Below are 24,133 nucleotides of genomic sequence, written 5' to 3'. Positions count from 1 at the left end.
GCAAAATACTCGTTTAGATTGTTAGCCACCTGAGCAGGATCCTCAACTGTTGAACCATCAATATCCAGTGGACCAATCTGATTCATCCCTTTCCTTCTCGAGTTCAAGTATGTAAAGAACTCCTTTCTGTTTTTCTTTGCATCCTTTGCCAAGGATTTTTCATAGTCTGCCTTTGCCTGCCTAATCTCCTTTGTGACTTGGTTACAGACCAACTTATATCTATCATAGGCTTCCATGTCACCCATTAATTTGTATGTATCCCATGCATTTTTCTTCTCTGCCACATGTCTCATTAGTCCATCTGACAACCATTTAGGCCTAAACCTTGAACAATATTTCTTAGTTGGTATGTAAAGCCTGGTAGCCACCAAGATTAGTTCCTTGAATGCTTCCCATTTTGAGTTTGCTGTTGGTAACATCATCAGTTGGTCCCACTGTATAGAATTTAAATACTGTCTCAGACCATCATAGTCGCCTTTACGAAAACAAAAACCCTTCCCTTTACCTCTGATGGTAGTTACCTCCTTGAGTAAATCCCACTTCAACACACTGTGATCACTGCCACCTAGTGGTTCATTTATCTGCAGGTTCGTAATGCATGAAGAATCACTACTGATAATCAGATCAAGAGTATTGTTCCCTCTTGTTGCCTCACGAACATGCTGATGTAGAAAACAATCATCCAATAAATCCACAAAAGCCTTGCTAGTGTGCGAGTGACCAACCCACAAATTCCAGTCAATATCTGGGAAATTAAAGTCCCCCATTATAAGACTCTCTGATTTACTGGCCCACTCTATTTCCCTGTACAATATATTATTATACTCATCTGAGTCATTAGGCCTATAGCACACTCCTACTCTCAATTTTGATTTCCCTATGCTTATGTCACACCAAACTGACTCGACACTGCCCTGTCCATCGATGTCAACTGGCTTCACTTCCTTTGACTTTATGTGTTTCTTAATTAATAGCATAACCCCTCCTCCCCTCCTGTCCTGTCTATCCTTTCTATATACATTGTATTCCCCAAATTCCAGTTCCGCATTACTTATATCTGTGTGACACCACGTCTCTGATATCCCAACAATATCTGCCTTTGATGTTTTGAGCAATACCTCAAATTCATCAAATTTATTTACCAAACTCCTAGCATTGGTGTACACGCAGGTATACATGCACCTGTTTCTATTCTTAGCTACCCTAACACAACCCATGTGTTTACTTGTAACGCAATGACTACCAGCAGTCTCTGAAATATCCTGCATCTTGTTTTTCAGACTTCTGCTCATTTGAATAGAAGCAGTGCAAGAATCACTTCCACCTCTGCCAGTGGCTACTGTTAATCTATTAGTCCTTGTATCCTCCCCAACTAGCAGTTTTCCGACCCACCTAACACTGCCTCGACAGCATCAGCAAAAATTCTTGCACCCTTTCTATTGAAGTGTATCCCATCCCTGTAGAAGCAATCTCTCCTGTTAACAAGTACAGTCCAGGCTGAAAAAAATTCTACCCCTTGAGCCTTGCACAATCCCTCCAGGGCCGAATTGATCGACGATGATCGAAGATGATGATGTCATCAACCAAGAACGAAAGCTATATCCCAGTAAAGCCAACAGTATTCTCACTTTTTAAGGACAGATCACTGTACTCTACATTAAAACTTCTTTAATAGAGTACTTGGTTTCAATCTTTAAAAATGTTTATTGTATTGTTTAGTGTTTCATGTTTTTCCTTGCCTATTTCAAAGTTATTCAATAATATAACAAAAAAATACAGCATTTCTTTAGGAAGAATGTTTTCATGGAGATCTTTATTTTTCCAAGTATGAAAAACAATTTTTCATTCCATGAAGTAACCCAGATCGGTGCGGTGGTATCATACTGGACAAAGGATTTACTTGTATATAAATTATGTCTGTATCTATAATAAGTTCTTTGCAAACTACCAGATATAATTTTACTATCAAATAACTTGATGGCCTGTGTCTGCTATTCTCAACTGAATGATGTCTTCCAATAAATTACAGTTATTGCAAAACAGCCACCAGGAAACTGTAAAGTCTTCTTATTTGAATGAATATATTTATCACTGAGAATTACCATTTAAATGCAAAAGAACATGTGTAATAGGTGTTTTCTGCATCACAAAAGAGTACCTGAAGGTAGGAAGACTTACCTGAGATTTTCTCCTCCTTCTGCCACATTGTGTTGAAGCCCTTTTTCCAGAGCTGACACAAAACTTTTTAGATGAGAATGTGCTAAAGCTTTCCATACTTCTTCATCTGTGTAGTTGTCAAAGGGATCAAGATTCATTCTCAGAGTTCCAGAAAAAAGGACAGGATCCTGAAGTAAAATGCCATCAAATCAGTCTTTAAGAAAATATAGTTCTTATAAATTATTATACAAAACATTGAAGGGAATTATTGTAGACATGTCTCCACTCAATAAACCAACTCCTCCTTGTTGAATAAAATTATTACAATAAAAGTTCACAAACCTCTGAAATATTGCAAAAATTCATCTTTAAAACTATTAAACTTTGTCAGGTTTACACCCAACTTTTTGTGTGCTAAATTCCAATAACCAAAATTATCTAAAAATTATCTAAAAATTGCATTCTCTAACATTATATTTTTCAAATAGCAAAATCCTTGTCATTTATTCTTTGTCACATAGTCAGTTCCTCATTTAACACCAGCTTGAAAAGAGGATCTAGATTAAAATAAAATGTAAATGAAAAAAGCTTTTTTTTCAAGTTGGGTCAGTTAGGTGATCTCAAATAGAGATAAAAAATGTAATGTTAGGCTGGGCCCAAGAAGTTTAATATTGATTATCTCTAACGTTTTAGTGGGAGTTTGATTCAGAGATGAGTACATAGCTTCAGTGGTGAGCTGAGAATATTTTTTTTACAACTAGGGAAATATAATGAATACATTTTTTTCATGATAAAATTTTAATAGTGCGAATAAAAAATAACAAGAAATATTTCCCATATAACAAACAACAAAAAAAACTAACACAAAACATTCTAGAATATAAAAACAAATATTACATAAAAAAACAAACTATTCTAGAAAAGGTGCACAAAAATTACATTTTACATGAACAAAATTATTACACAAATATTCAAGAAAAATTTATTATAAAAATTACCATATAGAATTTACTTCTTTATTAATATCTGTTGTTGATCTGATTTGCTCAATAACTGAGCAATGATTATGGAGGAAAAATTTGACATAACGATCTGGATCAAACATGCAATGGTTTTCCACTTAGATTTATGGTCACCATATCTGCAACATGTTTAATTGTCAAAGATGTCCCTTTTATTGTTACAATAATATTCATTATGCTGAAAGCTAGCTCAGCTTCAGTACTGTTAATCACAATGGTTTCAAAAGATATTTCTGGCTTCAATATTTCAATCATTTCAATATATTTCAAAATATTTCAATCATTTCAAAGATATTTCAATCATTTAATTGAAAAGTTGTTAGGCTCCTTAGGAGCAGTGGCAACTAAGGCCATGTTGCTCCACGTATATTGTCTGTAAAAATTGCATGTGTTCTGAGGTCAATTTTCTGTTTGCTGAACGAAAAACCCAAGTTTCCGGGTGAAAAAAACCATGCTACCCTCACTTGAGACCAACTAACTCAGCCATGTTGTGAAAAAGACCCATAAAAATTCCTCCCATCATCAAATGGATTCAAACTCGGGTCTTTTCCACCCGGTGTGGGGAGGACCACAATCGTACCAACTGTGCTACCCATGAAGGCTTAATTGAAAATGGAATTTCTCTCAATTTTAAAGATAAACTGTCTTTGACAAAGTACCTATAATCATAAATCATTAATTTTAATTTAATTTTCATTTAGAAAACTTAAATTTCTTATTCGTTTTTCACTTTCTTGACATGGAGACGAAAGATATTCCACATTTCCAGATAACATATGTTTAAAATTTCTTTCAATTCGTCATCATCAATGATATCATTATTTTCTTTTTATTTAATTTAAAATTGCTCTGTTGCATTAAATCCCGAATATTGAACTTCTGATTCAAAATGTTTGCACAAAGCGAGACGCTTCCTCCAAACCATAACTACCATCCGCAAGCTACATCGCAAGCTGCCCATTATGGCCTGAACACACAATCAATCTTGATAGTTTCTACATCATTTTCTTTAGCAATCATTCTTAACTTGCACTGGTTTTTTGGAGATTGGTGATATAATGCATACAGTTTTCTTTTTATTGATTGTATGACATTATATTTTGGAACATTTTCTTCACAGTGAAGGCCCCGAAGCAGTTTCAAAACCTGTCACCATTTCATCCTCAGAAAGTTTATTTAATATCTTAGTTGCCCTAATTTCCCCTCATCATCATCAGCCATTTCAAATCCACTGCAGGATGAAGGCCTCTCCAGCAACTTTCCAGTTCTTTCTCTTTTGTGCAATGGCCATCCATTTACTACCCACAAACTCATGAATTTCATCTGTCCATCTCCGCCTTTGTCTTCCAGGTTTTCTCTTAGCTCCTCTTGGGTATCATTCTGTTATTTTCTTAGTCCATCTGTCATCATATCTTCAAGCTATGTGTCCTGCCCAAGACCATTTTAGTTCTTTAGTTTTGATAAGAATGTCCTTTACTTGAGTTTGCTGCCTAATCCATGTGTTTCTCTTCTTATCTAACAGTCTGATTCCCAATATAATTCGTTCCATTCTTCGCTGTGTAGTTCTCAGCTTCTCTTTTGGTGAGTGCCCAAGTTTCACTTCCATAAATCATGGTGGGGAGTATACAATGGTTCATTATTTTACATTTCAGACAAATTGGGATATTGCTCCTCGGTAAGTGACTATATTTCCTGAATGCTACCCATCCAAAATTTATTCTTCTCATCACTTCCATCCATTTATCATTATTACAGCTAATGACTTGTCCCAGATAAGTATATGACTCCACCTTTTCAATTACTGCTCCTTCAATCATTATATCCCTTTCTGTGGCATACTTGTTCATCATTACTTTTGTTTTAGCCATATTCATCTTTATCCAAAATCCTTACTAACTCTGCATAACTGATTAAGATTTTCCTCTAATTCTTTGGGATCGTGGTTTATGACCACAATGTCATCTGCAAATCATAAATGGTTTAGATACTCTCTATTCACATTGACTCCTTTCTGCGACCAGTCTAATCTTCTGAAAGCTTCCTCAAGGGCAGCAGTAAACAACTTCGGAGATATGGTCGAACTCCTTTGTCGATTTTAAATTTATTATTGTCTTTGTCTAGTCTAATAAAGGAGGTAGCATTCTCATATATTTTCTTCAAAATCATAATATATGGGGTATCTAGGCCTTGTCTTTCCAGTGCCCGAAACATTGACTTATGCTGTATGGAGTCAAATGTCTTTTCATAATCCACAAATGCCAGGCATAATGGTGTTTTATATTCATTTGCCTTCTCCGTTAGCTGTGACATTACATGAAGGTGATTCACAGTTGAGCCTGATATTTAAGGTTGTGTAGCTTGAACTTCATTATTGTTGAGAAAGGAGGCGGATGCCTCCCGAAAGTTTTTATTGTATCATTTCAGTATGCTTTCCAGTATTATTTTATCATTAAATCAGTTTATTTAAATGGTTGGTGTATTTGTCTAAACTTGTGGTAGGTATAACCCCAACCTTACAGGCCTTTTTGGTTGATTCTCATCAAGTATTCTTTCTAATCTGTTAGTAATGACCCTTGTGAACAACTTGTAGATATGGGATAAAAAGCTAATTGGTCTATAATTTCCAATTTCGGATTTATCTCCTTTCTTACGCAGTAAAACTATGATTGCATTATACCACTCCTTAGGTGCCACACCTTTTCTAATGTATTTTGTGAAGAGTCTTGCCAGTTTTTGTGTCATGTCTCTTCCTCCCAATTTTAACAACTCTACAGTAACTTCATCTTCCCCCGGAGCTTTCTGATTCCTCATTTTCTTCAATGCATGTTTTACCTCATCAGAAAGGATATCAGGTATGTCGTATGTTTTGCTACTTTGCAATCCATCTTCCTCACTGCTGGCATCATTCCCCTGCTCCTTGTATAATTCTCTATAGTAGTCTTCTGCTATTTGAATTATGCCTTCTCTGCTATTCATAAGTACACCATTGCTATTTTTCAGTTTCAGTATCATTTGTCTTTCTGTATTACTGCTCATGACTGCTGATTTAAATTCTTTGTTTTCCCTTAATGCTTGTTCTACTTTTCTTGTGTTAAATCTTCTTATGTCCTCTCTGAGTCTCTCTTTAATGGCTTTGCATAACTCAGTATACTCAATTTTCTTCCTGTCAGTGCTTTTCTTGCTCTTCATTTGTCGTCTTCGGTTCATTACAACAAGTGTTCCTTGACTGAATTTTTCTTTTTTTGGATTTCTTTTTACCTATAGGTTTCTTAAGCTTTATCACTTTCAGATAGTTGTAATATTCCTCGTCGATATCTTGGTCCTGAACAGTCTGCAAAAGATCAAACTTGTTCGTAAGTTCCAGCACATACTGCTTTTTCTCCTCTTCTGTTATCTCAGAGACCTTTGTATTATTTACTCGAGTCAGTTTCTTCCTTTCTTTTCTTACATCTATATCAACCGTGCAGCTTACCATTTACCTTGTTCGGGACATTAACATCATTCACGATATATCTTCTCTTAGTGAGGATGAAGTCAATTTCATTAGTTGTTAATCCATTTCGGCTCTTTCATGTCCGCTTTCTGTTCACCCTTTTCTTGAAAAAAGTGTTCATTACTGACAATTCTTGAGATTCTGCAAATTCCACAAGTCTTATTTAACGAAAAAAAATGCAAAACGATTTTCCTTCCTTTGACAACACTTTTCGACCATATGACATGATCACAGGAATGAAAATTACCGAATAGGGGTGAGCACGGAACTTAAATAGGGATTATTTGTCTTTGCACATGCGCGTAAAGGACAATGAGTTGGAGATTAGATATGGCCAGCGAACATTAACAGAATTCTCATGTAATTTAATTTCGACGGTTTCTGCAATTAATAGTCTCATATAATTATGTTGGACCCTAAGTATTTTGGACTGGTTAAACGAAAAAGTACGTTTTTCGTTAACAGCATGAAAGGCTAATTCTGATGCTGCTGAATGAGAAGCACGAACTGAGGCCGCGTGTTCATTAACACGAAAAATCTTTTTGCATTTTTTTCTTTAAATTAATTTTTTACTTAATTTTTAATCGTGTTCATTTGATTTTTAATTATTGTTAATTATTTCTTACTGTAATTCAGATTTTCGATTTTTTTAAAAACTGTTTTGGTTTTAATTTCTGGAGAGTATCATACAGAAGTGTTTTTTTTTTTTTTTTTTATGAAAACCCCAAACACCAGAGGTATTAGAACCTATAGTACTTAGTACCATGCTTGAGTTGGAGGTTGAGAAGACGAAAGAAGATATTTTCTGACAATAGACTTGAACTTCAGTAGACTGTAATTTTCAGGAAATATGTGTGTTTGTTTGTTGTTTGTTATTTGGTTTTTAGGAGCATTAGCAACTAAGGCCATATTGCTCCGGGATATGCGGTGGTCATTCCCTGACCTTTCCGCATTCTCCGTATTTGGTGGTGACAGGCTCGAACCCCGGTCTAATCAAGAAGCGTGTGCTATGCACTGCTGCTCCTTCCCACCTGGCTACGGTGGCGCCCGAAATATGTGTGAAGGAAGGTTGTTCCAGAAAACGGCAGTTGAATGAATAAATGAGGAAGATGAAAAGTTGGTTCTGTGAGTTTGAAGTTGGACAGTAATTGGATGTTAGCTGGTGGCAGCATGTGTTCGGACTGTTTTGAAACAGAGAGCGGGAATTATAGAAGCCAATTCAGAAGAACAGTGCCTATGAAAGTATCTTTAAAAAAGGCATGCAGCAGAAACAGTACATCTATGAAACAGAGAGTGGAGAGACTCTGTTACAGAGGAGTCATTAATTAACCTAACTGCCCTCTTCTGAATGGAATCTAGAAGCCTGAGAGAGGTTTTGGGGGCACTGCCCCAGATGTGGGAACAATATTCCGTGGTAGGGCGGATTTACAATTTGTACAGAGTGAACAGCTGTTTGGAAGAAAAGTAATGCCAAGAGTGAAAGAGAAAACCAAGTTTTTAGATGCAGAGGAAGAAATATTTGTAATGTGCTTGTGCCATGAGAGATTAGAAGTCAGATAATCCCCAAAAGAGATATATCACTATGCCTAGACATCAGAGTGTCACCAAAGATAAGCATAGAAGCAGAAGAATCCTTTTGGCGAGATATGACAAGACTGCATTTTAGAAGGATCGAAATGAACTAAGTTGTCTTTGCCCCACTGGAGAATTACCTAAAGATCGGCATTTAAGGAATTGGTAGCAGATATTCGAGAAGTTGAAGCTGATTGAGCAGGGCAAGGTTTCTCAAAATGGAAAGTGGAATGCACCGTGCTATCATCGGCAAAACTATGGATAGGATTTCCAGTCAATGGAAGCAGGTCATTAATATACAAGAGGAAAAGAGTGGGGGAAAGAACTAAACCTTGGGGGACAACAGCATTAGTGGAGAAGTTAGAAGACAGAGAGCCATCTACCATCACCCTCAGTGAGCGATCAAAGAGAAAACTGGAAAACCAATTATAAAAGACAGTTGGCAAACCATAAGATGGAAGCTTGTTTAGAAGACCTTTATGCCAAACATGATTGAAAGCCATTGAGATGTCAAGAGCAACTAATTGTGTTTCACCGAACCTTTCCATTGCATTTGTCCATATATGGGTAACATAAGCCAGAATATCACCAGTTGATTGACACCGACGGAATCCATACTGGCGATCGTTGATCAGATGGAAGTTTTTTTTTTTTTTTTTTATGTGAACCCCAAACACGAGAGGTATTAGAACCTATAGTACTTAGTACCGTGCTTGGGTTGGAGGTTGAGAAGACGAAAGAAAATATTTGTTGACATTGGACTTGAACTTCTGTAGATTGTAATTTTCAGGAAATACGTATGAAGGAAGGTTGTTCCAGAAAACGGCAGTTGAATGAATAAATGAGGAAGATGAAAAGTTCGTTCTGTGGGTTTGAAGTTGGACAGTAAATGGATGTTGGCTGGTGGCGGCACATGTTCGGACTGTTTTGAAAGAGAGAGCGGGAATTATAGAAGCCAGTTCAGAAGAACAGTGCCCATGGAAGTATCTGTAGAAGAGGCATGCAGCAGAAACAGTACGTCTATGAGAAAGCGAGTGGAGAGACTCTGTTAGAGATGAATCATTTATTAACCTAACTGCCCTCTTCTGAATGGAATCAAGAAGCCTGAGAGAGGTTTTGGGGGCACCAGTCCAGATGTGGGAACAATATTCCATGGCAGGGTGGATTTGCGATTTATACAGAGTGAGCAGTTGTTTGGCGAGAGCGAAAGAGAAAACCAAGTTTTTTGGATGAAGAGGAAGCAATATTTGTAATGTGCTTGTGCCAAGAGAGATTAGAAGTCAGGGTAATCCCCAAAAGAGATATATAGTTTTGCCTAGAAATCGGAGTGTCACTAAAGATAAATATAGGAACAGAAGAATTCTTTTTGCAAGATATAAGACAAGACTGAGTTTTAGAAGGGTTGAAATCAACTAATTTGTCTTTGCCTCACTGGAGAATAACTTAAAGATCGGCATTTAAGGAATTGGTAGCAGATTTTCGAGAAGTTGAAGCTGATTGAGGAGAACAAGGTTTCTCAAAATGGAAAGTGGAATGCAATGTACTATCATCGGCAAAACTATGGATAGGATTTCCAGTCACAGGAAGAAGGTCATTAATATACAAGAGGAAAAGAGTGGGGGAAAGAACTGAACCTTGGGGGACACTGGCATTAGTGGAGAAGTTAGAAGACAGAGAGCCATCTACCATCACCCTCAGTGAGTGATCAGAGAGAAAACTGGATAACTAATTACTAAAAACAGTTGGCAAACCATAAGATGGAAGCTTGTTTAGAAGACCTTTATGACAAACATGATCAAAAGTCATGACAAGCACGATCAATAGGACCTTGGGGTTGTCACAGACATTCTCTCAGATATGCCAGTCAAGCTGTACTTGCTACCTGGGATTCTAAAACACTGATATTCGGGTGACACTCAAGTCAAGTGGACCCCATTTCGGCGAAGTCTGGACGGTCTGTGACAGCCAAATCCTCTGCTTGCACCTTCCGGATGGTGAGACTGTTAGTAATCCTGGGTATAACCTCCATGCACAAGTACATGGTGGGTGACCACCCAGGTGTGAACTAACGTAAGCAGGTGTCGAGGTGTGGCACCCACACCATATGGAGGAATGTCGCCCCCTCTATGTTACCAGGCAGTACTAGGTGGTAGATGACTCTCATCAACAGGTGAAATACCACCACTTTGCTTATTGGTGGCTTGAAGTGGTGGAACCCATGTTTAGTCTCTAGAGCTAAGTTCTGGTCAACCCTTCCCTATCTCTTCCATCATGCAGTATGATTGATGACTTTTGAGTTTATGATAAACGTCGTGGCGAGATCCAATATTCCTTACATTTCGAGGGTACAGCTCTAAAACGGTGTTCGCAGGCCGGCCACTAGTTAGTACACCAGACCGAACCTATTGGTAACTCTCTAGGAGGCTTCTGGATCAGCTAGTGTATAATCTTGCTACTTCTACTCTGCCAGATAGTGACTGGAGGGAGTCCGAGTAGTGTGTATGCGGGGAGCATTGTCGAGGCCACGTTATGTCAAGGATCTGGGTATATTCTTACCACGTGTATGACATATCTAAAATTTTTCATTACTTCATACAGCATGTCCCACCCACTTTTTTCTTACTATTCAATACACCATGAATTGTCAAACTAATAGAGCAAGCTTATCTGCGAAAAGATCTAAAACTCCCAAGCACTTCCTAATTCATTTCACAAATATACGTGGTCTCAATTCTAATCTCAACAATGTCCATTTCCACTTGCAGTTTGCCAAACCCGATGTACTTTTTCTGACAGAATCTCAGTTATCGGTTGATTCAAGTACTGCTCATCTCAGATACCCAATTATTCTCTGTATGATTCCTTTCGCCTCAAAGGTGGTACTTGTGCATATGTCCGTTCTGATATTCCCTGTCAGAGACTTGGCAATTTGGAATCTCCTCTCTTTGATCTCCTCTGGCTTAAAATCTCTCTACCTCATTGTGTCAAATTCATCTGTTGTCTCTACCATTCTCCCAACACCACTAATCACTTGGAGCTCTTTGACTTCCTATCTTTGCAACTTGACTTTTTCCAGTCCAACTTTCCTAACAGTGAGGTAATTTTCCTTGGCGATTTTAATGTTCACAACTCTAGCAGGCTTCCGTTTTCTAGTCACACCGACCCAGCAGGTTAAGATGCTGAGGCTTTTGCAATTACTAATGATCTAGCACAGATTGTTCATTTACCTACAAGAATACTGGACAATCCTAATCATATAGCCAATACGCTTGATCTTTTTCTCACAAACAACCCTTCTAAGTAAACTGTCGAAGTGAGAGGGCCTTTAGGCACTTCAGATCACAACTTGGTGATTGTCTCTTCTCCAATGGAACATTTATCTCATTGCTATTCCCAACCTCATGTTGTTTGGCATTACAAGAATGCAAAATGGGATGACCTGCAAGACTTCTGATGTCAACGTTTGCTCAGATCATGTCAGTGAAATTATTCTTGCAAGAATGGAATCCTTTATCCCACACTCCAATTTAAAATCTCGTCCTTTATCTAAACCTTGGTTTTCCAATAAATGTGCTAAGGCTGTTCAAGAGAAGAATGTTGCATATCGTAATTGGCTTGTTTCTAATTCTTCAGTTTCATTTTCTGCCTACACCAAAGCTCGCAACAATTGTAAAGCAGTTATTAATCAGTCCAAACTAGAGTTTGAACAGGCTAAGAGTAGAAAACTTGCTTCTTGCCCTAATGTTAGCCGAGCATTCTGGTCTCTTGCCAAAGCTATTGGCCGCAACTTTTGCCCATCTCTGCTCCCACCTCTGTCCTAATCAGATGGTTCTGTTGTCACTTCAGCCAAGGATAAAGCTGACCTGCTAGCATCCCATTTTTCTTCCAACTCATGTATTAATGATCTTGGTAAAACACCTCCCACCATTCCCAACACGCTCCATTCAATGCCTCCTGTGGTCTTCCGTCAAAAGGATATCAGAAGGATTTTGATGAATCTTGATGCTAAGAAAGCTCCAGATCCTGATGGTATTTCTCCACTTGTTCTCAAAACCTATGCTCATGAACTTACTTATGTTCTTTGCCACCTTTTTTCACTTTCTTTTTCCAAAGGTGTTTTTCCTTCTGCTTGGAAATTTGCTCATATCCAGCCAGTTCTTAAAAAGGGTGACAAATCGCTCTCATCCAATTATCGTCCCATTGCAATTACTTCTACTCTTTCTAAAGTAATGGAGAAATCAATTAACCGCAACTCTTAAACTACCTTGAAACCTTCCGCCTGGTCAATGATTGCCAGTATGGATTCCGTCAGTGTCAATACACTGGTGATATTCTGGCTTATGTTACCCATTTATGGACTAATTCAATGGAAAGGTTCGGTGAAACACAAGTAGTTGCTCTCGACATCTCAAAGGCTTTTGATCATGTTCGGCATAAAGGTCTTCTAAACAAGCTTCCATCTTATGGTTTGTCAACTGTTTTTAGTAATTGGTTATCCAGTTTTCTCTCTCATCGCTCACTGAGGGTGATGGTAGATGGCTCTCTGTCTTCTAACTTCTCCACTAATGCTGGTGTCCCCCAAGGTTAAGTTCTTTCCCCCACTCTTTTCCTCTTGTATATTAATGACCTTCTTCTATTGACTGGAAATCCTATCCATAGTTTTGCCGATGATAGCACATTGCATTCCACTTTCCATTTTGAGAAACCTTGTCCTGCTCAATCAGCTTCAATTTTTCGAAAATTTGCTACCAATTCCTTAAATGCCGATCTTCAGGTAATTCTCCAGTGGGGCAAAGACAACTTAGTTGATTTCAACCCTTCTAAAACCAAGTCTTGTCTTATATCTCGCAAAAAGGATTCTTCTGCCCCTATGCTTATCTTTAGTGACACTCCGATTTCTAGACAAAATGATATATCTCTTTTGAGGATTACCCTGACTTCTAATCTCTCTTGGCACAAGCACATTACAAATATTCTTTCCTCTGCATCTAAAAAACTTGGTTTTCTCTTTCGCTCTCGGTGTTACTTTTCTTCCAAACAGCTGCTCACTCTGTATAATCACAAATCCACCCTGCCATGGAATATTGTTCCCACATCTGGGGTAGTGCACCCAAAATCTCTCTCAGGCTTCTTGATTCCATTCAGAAGAGGGCAGTTAGGTTAATTAATGATTCATCTCTAACAGAGTCTCTCCACTCGCTTTCTCATAGACGTACTGTTTCTGCTGCATGCCTCTTCTACAGATACTTCCATGGGCACTGTTCTTCTGAACTGGCTTCTATAATTTCCACTCTCTCTTTCAAAACAGTCCGAACACGTGCTGCCACCAGCCAACATCCATTTACTGTCCAACTTCAAACCCACAGAACGAAGTTTTCATCTTCCTCATTTATTCATTCAACTGCCGTTTTCTGGAACAACCTTCCTTCATATTTCTTGAAAATTACAATCTACAGAAGTTCAAGTCCAATGTCAACAAATATCTTCTTTCGTCTTCTCAACCTCCAACCCCAGCACGGTACTAAGTACTATAGGTTCTAATACCTCTCGTGTTCGAGGTTCACATAAAAAAAAAAAAAAAAAGCCTTTGAGATGTTAAGAGCAACTACTTGTCTTTCACCTAACCTTTATATTGAATTAGTCCATAAATGGGTAACATAAGCCAGAATATCATCAGTGAATCGACACTGACGGAATCCATACTGGCGATCGTTGATCAGACAGAAGGTTTCTAGGTAGTTTAAGAGTTGGCGGTTAATTGATTTCTCCATTACTTTAGAAAGAGTAGAAGTAATTGCAATGGGACGATAATTGGATGGGAGGGATTTGTCACCCTTTTTAGGAACTGGCTGGATATGAGCAAATTTCCAAGCAGAGGAAAAAACACCTTTGGAATAAGAAAGTGAAAAAAGGTGGCAAAGAACATAAGTAAGTTCAGGAGCACAGGTTTTGAGAACAAGTGGAGAAATACCATCGGGACCTGGAGCTTTCTTAGCATCAAGATTCATCAAAATCCTTCTGATATCCTTTTTGACGGAAGACCACAGGAGGCATTGAATGGAGCGTGTTGGGAATGGTGGGAGGTGTTTTACCAAGATCATTAATACATGAGCTGGAAGAAAAATGGGATGCTAGTAGGTCAGCTTTATCCTTTGCTGAAGTGACAACAGAACCATCTAGTTTGGACAGAGGTGGAAGCAGAGATGGGCAAAAGTTGCGGCAAATAGCTTTTGCAAGAGACCAGAATGCTCGGCTACCATTAGGGCAAGAAGCAAGTTTTCTACTCTAGCCTTTTCAAACTCTAGTTTGGACCGATTAATAACTGCTTTACAATTGTTGCGAGCTTTGGTGTAGGCAGAAAATGAAACTGAAGAATTAGAAACAAGCCAATTACGATATACAACATTCTTCTCTTGAACAGCCTTAGCACATTTATTGGAAAACCAAGGTTTAGATAAAGGACAGGATTTTAAAGTGGAATGTGGGATAAAGGATTCCATTCCTGCAAGAATAATTTCACTGACACGATCTGAGCAAACGTTGACATCAGAACTTTTGAAACAGTAATGCGACCAAGGAAAAGAAGAAAAGAAGTCTTGCAGGTCATCCCATTTTGCATTCTTGTAATGCTAAACAATACGTGGTTGGGAATAGCCATGAGATAAAGGCTTCATTGGAGAAGAGACAATCACCAAGTTGTGATCTGAGATACCTAAAAGACCACTCACTTCGACCGTGTATTAAGAAGGGTTGTTTGTGAGAAAAAAGATCAAGTGTGTTTGCTTTATGATTGGAACTGTCCGGTACTCTTGTAGGTAAATGAACAATTTGTGCAAGGTCATTAGAAATTGCAAAAGCCTCAGCATCTTGACCAGCTGGGTCGGTGTGACTAGAAAATGGAAGCCAGCTGGAGTTGTGAACATTAAAATCACTAAGGAAAATTACCTCACTGTTAGGAAAGTTGAACTCAAGAAAGTCAAGTTGCAAAGAGAGAAAGTCAAAGAGCTCCAAGTGATTAGTGGAGCTGGGAGAACAGTAGAGACAACAGATGAATTTGACACAATGAGGTAGAGAGATTTTAAGCCAGAGAAGAACGAAAAGAGGAGATTCCAAATTACCAAGTCTCTGACAGGGAATATCGGAACGGACATATGCACAAGTACCACCTTTGAGGCAAAAGGAATCATACAGCGAATAATTTGGGCAACTGATATGAGCAGTAGTTGAATCAACTGATAACCGAGATTCTTTCAGAAAAAGTAGATGGGGTTTGGCAGACTGCAAGTGGAAATGGACATCGTTGAGATTAGAATTGAGACCACATATATTTGTTAAATGAACTAGGAAGTGTATGGGAGGTTTAGATCTTTTTCAGATGAGCTTACTCCATTAGTTTGACAATTCATGGTGTAATCAATAGTAAGGAAAAGTGGTGAGGGACGTGCTGTATGAAGTAATGAAAATTTTGGGACATGGTAAGAATATACCCAGATCCTTGACATAACGTGGCCTCGACAATGCCACCCGCATACACACTACTCGGACTCCCTCCAGTCACTATCTGGCAGAGCAGAGGTAGCAAGATACACTAGCTGATCGAGAAGCCTCCTAATGAGTTACCAATAGGTTCGGTCCGGTGTACTAACTAGTGGCTGGCCTGTGAACACCGTTTTAGAGCTGTACCCTCGAAATGTAAGGAAGATTGGATCTCTCCACGAAGTTCATCATAACCTCAAAAGTCGTTAGTCATACTGCATTAATGAGGAGTTGGGGAAGCATTGACCGGAACTTAGCTCTGGAGACTAAACATGGGTTTCACCACTTGAAGCCTCCAATAAGCAATGTGGTGGTATTGCACCAGTTGATGAGAGTCATCTATCACCTAGTATTGCCTGGTAACACAGAGGGGCGGAATTCCTCCATGTGGTGTGGGTGCCACACCTCGACCCCTGCTTACGTTGGTTCACACCTGGGTGGTCACCCACCATGTACTTGTGCATGGAGGTTATACCCAGGATTACTAACAGTCTCACCACCGTGAAGGTGCAAGCAGAGGATTTGGCTGTCAGAGACCATCCGGACTTTACCAAAATTGGGTCTACTTGACTTGAATGTCACCTGAATATCAGTTCCATCAGCGTTTTAGACTCCCAGGTAGCAAGTACAGCTTGTCTGGCATATCTGAGAGAATGTCTGTGACAACCTCAAGGACCAATCTACATATCATAGTGAGGTAAACTTCTCTTATTCTTTTATAAATATTGATATCAATGTTTAACGTATTGAGCATTATAGCTCTGGTTCGTACTAACAATATATTAGTACACATTTAATTTAAGAATTATGTCTTAAAATATTTGGTTATTTTTTGTTGTATGCTGCATTCTACTGTACATCGTTCATAAAAATGTTTGCATTTGTTTAAGCACTGAAATTCTAGCACATACTCTCCAAAATGTTGGAATCACTTTGATATTCAGCTACTATGACATCATTATCAACTCCTAAAGATTCTTCAAGAACAATTTCTCCACTGACCAAACCTCTTGCTTGGAGTTCTTCCCACGATTGCTCAATGTCTTGTGACAGTTCATCCCTTTCATCGCTGTTAATTGGCGTTTTAGTAAAACCTGCTTTTGTGAAAAAATTCGTAATCATTGTTTCCATCACATCTTGACTCCAAACTTTTGCCAACTTTGATATGCACATCCGCAAATCTATAACAGAATCTATAGGTTGGTTGGTTTCTATTCTCAGTATAATTTTTTTCAGTATGTGCATTTTCAAATTCTTGATAATGCCATGGTCCATTGGCTGCAGTTTAGACGAGGTATTCGGAGGGAAGAAAACAAGCTTCACACTTGTTAGTTTTGAAATTACCAACTGAAGGTGGGCATTTGTCAACAATCAAATCGATTTTTATGTTTTCTTTCATCATCTTTCTATCGAAATTTAAAATCCTCTGTTCAAAAATTTCACTTGTCATTTAAGCTTTTTTGTTAGTTGTAGTCCAACTCTAACGACTTTACTCATTTGAAACATCGGGGTTGTTTACTTTTGCCTATTACCAAAAGCTTCAATTTTTCATTACCAGCCATATTTGCACCATCTTCTCTCCTTGCTATTTTTATCACCTAGACATTTATCGCCTTTAAAAGTCTGTCTTGTTCGGCTAACATTTAAAACATAGACCTGAACAATAGATTTCATCAATGTTGAATATGCCTTTGTGCTCGTTAAAGGGAAAAAAAAAAAAAAAAAGACTGCTCCTGCAGCCGAATGGGATTTTTTGTTTGTTTGTTTGTTTGTTTCGGGATTTATTAGGCGCATCAGCAACTATGGCCATAGTGCACCAAACGAGTGGGAGTGCTGTAGAACATGCTCTTTGAGTAGACCGGGATTCAAGCCCTGACTGCTAAATACGGTCGATCTGCCAACCCGCACTGGACCAGCGTGGCAGATTATGGTCCATTTCCCTCAAACACGAATTGTTGAGGAGGCTTCCATCCTGCAGTGGGTTGATAATGGCTGCAGTTTGGGCTCATAGACCATAATTTTTTTTCAAAACTGTGTCTTTTCAATGGGTACAGTCTTCTTCAATTACAACCCCACTTTCACCAGAAATAACTTTTTCGAGTAAGAGATGGCGTTTTTTAAATTTGACCAGCCAACCAGAGCTGGCTTGGAATGTTTTATGCCCCAGTAAAGTTGTGCACTCCATAGCATTTTCTTTTATTAATAGCCCTGATATCAGCATGTTTTGATCTCGAATCAACTTCACCCACTTAAAAATGGCTTCATCTACATCTTCAAACAAGCATAATTTTGCACGCTTCCAACTGAGTCTTCCTTCCTCAAACAGTTTGAGAATTAAAACATGGTTTTTCAGAATGGTTCATATTCTGAAAAACCGTGTCACTAATAGTAGTAGTAATAGTAGCAGCAGTGGCATTTGATGCAAGAAAGCAAGTGTATGAGCTTATGCAGCATCAGCCAAAAAAAAAAAAAAAAAAAAAAAATCACACCATTCCCTCCAAATGCCTGTCCAGTTCCTCCTTAAATTTATTCAACCTATCAACTTCCACAACGACAGATGGAAGTTTGTTCCAGCAATTAACCACCCACTGGCTAAAGGCAAATTTCCGCACATCTAATCTACATCTGTCTTTTCTTAATTTGAATTTATGCCCCCTTAGGTTCGTAATCTGAACAAGTGGAAGGATCCCATCAGAACTCAGCGTGCTCAACCCATTCAAGGCCTTATACACCTCAATCAGATCACCGCGCAGGTGCCTAGTCTCCAGCCACTGCAATTTGCAGAACTTAAGATTCTCTTGGTAAGAGGATCCCTTCATTCCCCTCACCAATCTTGTTGCCCTTCTCTGTACACGCTCAAGTAAATCTACATCCTTCCTAAAATGAGGCCTCCAGACCTGTACGCAGTACTCAAGACGTGGCCTGACCATTGCCTTATACAGAGGGATAATCACCTCCTTTTCCCTGCTAGCAAAATTCCTATATATCATTGACAAAACCCCATGACCTGCCCTGGCAGCCTGTCTGCATTGCTCAGAGAACTTCATATCTGACTGCACAATTACTCCCAGGTCTTTTTCATTTTCTACCACCTTAAGTGTAGTACCACACAGTTGGTACGTTTCTCTGGGGTTACTTCTACCCATATGCAGTACTTTGCATTTGTCAAGATTAAACTTCAGTTGCCACTTCTTAGCCCATCTGCCCAAATTATCTAGATCCTGTTGCAGTAGCACACTGCCATTACTGTCATTAACAACCCTGCCAACCTTTGTATCTTCTGCAAACTTCGACATTAAGCCTGATATACCTTCATCAATATCATTGATAAATATACAAAACAACAGTGGACCTAACACCGAACCCTGTGGGACTCCACTAATAACATTAGTCCAAGAAGAGCAGTACCCACTGATTACCACCCTCTGTCTTCTCCCACTTAACCATCCTTTTATCCATTGTAGCAACTTACCCTTAATACCATTCTGCTCCAATTTGTACAATAGTCTTCCATGCACAACAGTGTCAAAAGCTTTCCTGAAATCCAAATATATGATATCAAAATTATTTTTTGCATCCAGTTCCTTTGTAACCACATCATAATATCCTATCAAATTTGTCAGACAAGACTTTCCCTTAACAAACCCATGCTGTGTCTGAATTATTGCTGCAGTCTTGTCTAGATGATCCTGCAATGCATCTTTAACCATGACTCCATTATTTTACCCGGAACAGTAGTTAAACTAACTGGTCTGTAATTACTCGTGTCACCCTTCGATCCCCCTTTGTGAATTTGTTAATGACAGAGATACCAAATTTTAAAGCAATTTCTTTTATTTCTAATGCCCTGATCTACACTATTAACCACTTCTACTCTTTTCACTAGACTCAAAGACTTCCTCTTAGACATTGTACGGTTACTTGCACAGAAGCTAAAACAAAACTGATTTAGTGACCACTTGCATCTACCATATAGAGACAGGTGAAATTTAGTGAAAGTGTGGATGACTCATTTCTGCAAAACAACAGATGAATTTCCGGGATAAAGGAAAATCACTCTCTCCTAATTCTCTAATAGGGTGCTTACAATAGAAAACAGGTTGACCAGAGCCAATATCCCTGTTGGGAATATGTCTTAATCTTTGCCAATAACTGTGGTCAACACATGCATAGCAATTGACCAGTGCAACTTCTTGGTACAGTAATGGCTTTACGGGCAACACTAAATTGCGGAATGCTCTTAAGAATTAAACCCTTTAGCTATTAAAAGCTATATTGATTAATTCTTAATCCTTTTAGCTCTTAATTTGTGCTTTCTACAGTCAGTGCTATTTCCTAAAGGCCAGAGGTGCGAACAATGCGTACCCAGGTCTCTCGTAATCAGTTCGTTATATGGAAATTTTTTTCGTTATACAGAAACTATTTTCAATGTAAAAATCAAAAATGTTTGCTACATAGAAAAATTCACTATATGGAAGTTAAAGAGAGGTCCGACTGTATTTAATATTTTTACATAACCACAATCTTATAAGGAGCTTTTCAGCCTTGTTTTTTTTTTTTTTTTTTTTTTTTTGGTAGTTGTTGGCGCATCGGCTTCTGTGGCCATATTGCACCTCCCAAGGTTTTTGCAGTACTTTGATCCAAGCCCGAGGCGGGAATCGAACCCGCGACCTTTGGGTTGCCGGGCAGGTACTTTACCCACTCGTTCAGCCTTGTGTTTTATCCATCTAATTAGCTATGATGCAATGGACAGAAATTTAATTATACAAGCTATCAAAGTCCAAATGGGGGGGGGGATACAATGACAACATTATTTTAAAATAAAATCAACATATTGAGTACGGTTTTTTCCTCAAAATAAATCATTCAGCATCATCCTGAACATCAAACTTCAGTGTTTCACTTAAAGAATTGCTTCAACTGTCAAACACATCAAAATCAATCACTATCATTTTAAATAAACTGTACTAACCTGAGGAATGATAGTGAGTTTAGAACGTAGATCATGTAGCCCAATTTTTGAGATATCAATACCATCAATGCTGATTTTTCCTCCAACAGCCTCAATGATTCGGAATAGGGCAAGTGTTAATGAAGATTTACCTGCTCCTGTTCTACCTACTATTCCAACCTGGAATTATTACATGAAAATATTTTTATTTATTTGTATTCAACTACCACAGAGACTTTCATTTCTGAAGGCAGAAAGGTGTTTAAAATTCAGAGCTAATGCAGTTTTGTATAATGAATTTTTTATAAATTTTTTTTCAAATATTTTAACAATATACATATTATTAATACACATTTTAGATTAAGAAAATTTTTAAAGTTGCAAAATAAATACACTGTTAAACTAAGTGAGTAAATTTTAAGATTGGGGTCTTATCACATCAATCTGTACTTAATGCAGTTGGATGTATTTCAAGGTTCTACCGAACACAGTCTTCAGGTTCCTAAACATAGTCTGTTCCTGTACAAACAACCCACTGTTTAGAGGGCTGAAGATGAGGTTCCACAAAATCTCAAAATGTAGCCAACTGTATTAAGTTTAGCTTGATGTGATAACATATCTATCATTACTTATTAAAGACCATACTATCCCTCCTGTGCCAGTGACAGAGTTTGAGGTTAGGCTCTTTAAAAACAACCATGTTTATTCATGAATTTACATAAAATAAATAATATTATTTTAATAAAATAACCTGTAGGTGAATCTATTATTCATTAAAAACTAGAAGGTACTGTTTTGACCAAGTTTGGAGTTATCTGGTTCCATCTTCAAACAACAGGTAATCTCAATTATCAACCCTATGTTGAGCAGTGAATAATTGCTTCAAATCTATACAAGCAACCAAATGGTGTTTAGAGGAGAAACTTCAATTAAAAACATAACTTGCATTACATGTAATAATAAAACTTCTATTAGTAAGCTGTGTTGGCCTGATGCAGAAATCAAGTGAAGAAGCAGGGTACTATTTCAATACCTGCATTAAAATAGTACTTCTTCTTTACTTAATGCTTTTTTTTTTTTTTTTTAGTAGAATTATTATTTTTTCTTTTATTTTCATTATACCTTTAAAGTGGTTTTAAAAACATATAAATAGATGTAACAATTATGAACAAATGTAGAAAATAAGTATAAGCTTGGGCTTCTTCCCTTTCTTTCTTTCTTTTTTTTTTTTTTAAATCTTTAGAATTCAACTGTCTTGACATTTATCCATTCTTAGGCTTATATTTCCAAGACTGTAGCCAGTGTCTGCTCAAATAACAATTTGTTAATGCACTTACTCATATTATGTGGGGATGGGGGGAGAGAGATAAAACAATTATTTGATCTGTACAGAGCATTCAGCACACTAAGTGTGCTACGAAATGCATCAGTCAAAATTTTTAACCAAATAACAGAATTACAATATTGTGGAAGCCCCGACACAAACTGTCTTAGAATTTCTACAATTATGAAGATATGAATTTAACAAAATGTGGAGAACAGGAACAAATTAAAATTTAAAATAACACACCCTACATTGTATACACATAAGATTTAAATAAATTGATGTTTCAAGATTGTTATTCCAGAATTTTTCTTCTGAATTAATAATGATGATGCCATACAATGAAAAATTACATTTCATTACGAAATACAATAAATATATGTCATCATGAACTGTATTTTAAAGTTACTTGCTTCATTTCTTCTTCTGTGCATATGCTGATGATGTCGCTATTATCAGTAGGGCTAAAGGAGCACTGGAAGAAACAGCGGCTAGGCTGGATAGTGAAGCACAAAGAAGAGGACTTAGGATAAATGAAGTAAAAACAAAATATATGAAAGTCCAGAGAACAGCAGATAACATAGAAAATTGAAGAACATGGCTTCTCATTTGAGCATGTGCAGAATTTTACCTACCTAGGTTCGCAGATAAACCAGTTCAACTCTATTACTAATGAAATTACGTCCTGTATTCTGAGTGGAAACAGATGTTTCTATGCACATGGAAAACTAATGAAGTCCAGAGTATTGAACAGACATTTAAAATGAAGAATATACAAAAGCCTTATTAGACCAGTTGTGACATATGGTTGTGATGCTTGGACATTAATGAGTAAAGATGAGCAGTCATTGAGAGTGCGTAAGCACAGAATTTTATGAAAAGTGTTTGGGCCCATACAAGACGTTGATGGATCCTGGTGGATCAGGATGAATCATGAACTTGACCAACTTAGTCAGGGTGTGGACATTGTCAGATTTGTGAAAAGCCAGAGACTTGCCTGGTTGGGACATGTTATGAGAATGGATGACAGCAGAACAACTAAGAGTATAATGAAATGGTAACCTACCGGGAGGAGGGTAAGAGGAAGATTGCAAAAAAGATGGATGGATGAGATAGAAGAGGACTTAAAGATCATCAGAATAAGAAGTTGGAGAAGTTTGACTTCTGGGAGGGCTTATTGGTGGAATTTGCTTCATTTGTTCTAAAAGTATGCATGCATTCCAAATTAAAAGATATTACAAAAACATTCTTTAGTAAAATTCCTCAAAGTATTAAAATACACATACCCTCAAAATTTATGCAAAACAATGAGTTTTTTCATTTACTAACTTGATGTAAAATACAACAGTAACCTTCTTCACTCTCCTCAGGAAGTCTGCACAAATGTCCATTCATAGTAAAGATAATTTTCTGCATTTTAAACCAAAATGGACTCTGTTTTATCTGATATTATTAGTATTAGTAGTGGCAAATGATGTAAGAAGGTGAATGATACAACACTGGTCACAAAAAAAAAAAACCCCAAAAAACTATCCACCTCATCTGTATACCCCCTCTAGCAATTTTTCTAATTGTTCGTTAAATTTATTTAAATTATCCACTTCCACAAAGCCAGGTAGACATTTGCTCCCAAAATCAATCAGTCTCTGGCTAAAAGTAAATTTCCACACATTCTGCAGCCATCCTATTTTAATTTGTCTCCTTAAGTGTGTTGCTAAAGAAAGAGTAAGGAAACCATCAGCATTTAGTTTATTCACAGATGAACTGTACTCTGTTCTGTTCTTTTTGAGAAAAAAAAAAAAAAAAAAGCTGACCTCAATCAAACATAAAAGAAATTAAAATACAATCCTTCGCCAAAGTCAAGATGAATTATTCGTGAAGCAGGAAAGTAAATCAAAACCAATTGGGCAGGAAATCATGTGTGCTTACGTATTTAGCAAATGTAATTTTAGTTTTGATTTTTTTCTGGTTTACTTCAACCAGACTCGAATATGTGGGTTGCAGAGCTTGGAGACTAGGCACCTTAGAGGAGACTTGACAGGTGCTTAAGGCTCTGAGAGGCATAAGTAAAATTAATG

At 37.6% G+C, this 24,133-nt stretch overlaps 1 protein-coding gene across 1 annotated transcript in view; it reads right to left on the bottom strand.

Annotated features, from left to right (window-relative positions):
• LOC150082363 (multidrug resistance-associated protein 1-like) overlaps positions 1–24,133 on the bottom strand; it is a 266,340-nt gene that overhangs the window by 5,589 nt on the left and 236,618 nt on the right. Inside the window, exons 25-26 of the mRNA XM_090379234.1 lie at positions 20,753–20,911; positions 2,179–2,345 (exon numbers count right to left, since the gene is read on the bottom strand). Coding sequence (XP_090235360.1) covers positions 2,179–2,345; positions 20,753–20,911 — 326 coding nt within the window. The remainder of the gene's footprint in view (positions 1–2,178; positions 2,346–20,752; positions 20,912–24,133) is intronic.

This window comes from Mastigoproctus giganteus, chromosome 8 (genome assembly GCF_048544385.1).
Source record: "Mastigoproctus giganteus isolate SK-2022 chromosome 8, ASM4854438v1, whole genome shotgun sequence".
NCBI lineage: Eukaryota > Metazoa > Arthropoda > Arachnida > Uropygi > Thelyphonidae > Mastigoproctus > Mastigoproctus giganteus.
Note: the sequence above shows the minus strand (reverse complement) of the source record. Positions and strands in the feature narration are given on the sequence as shown.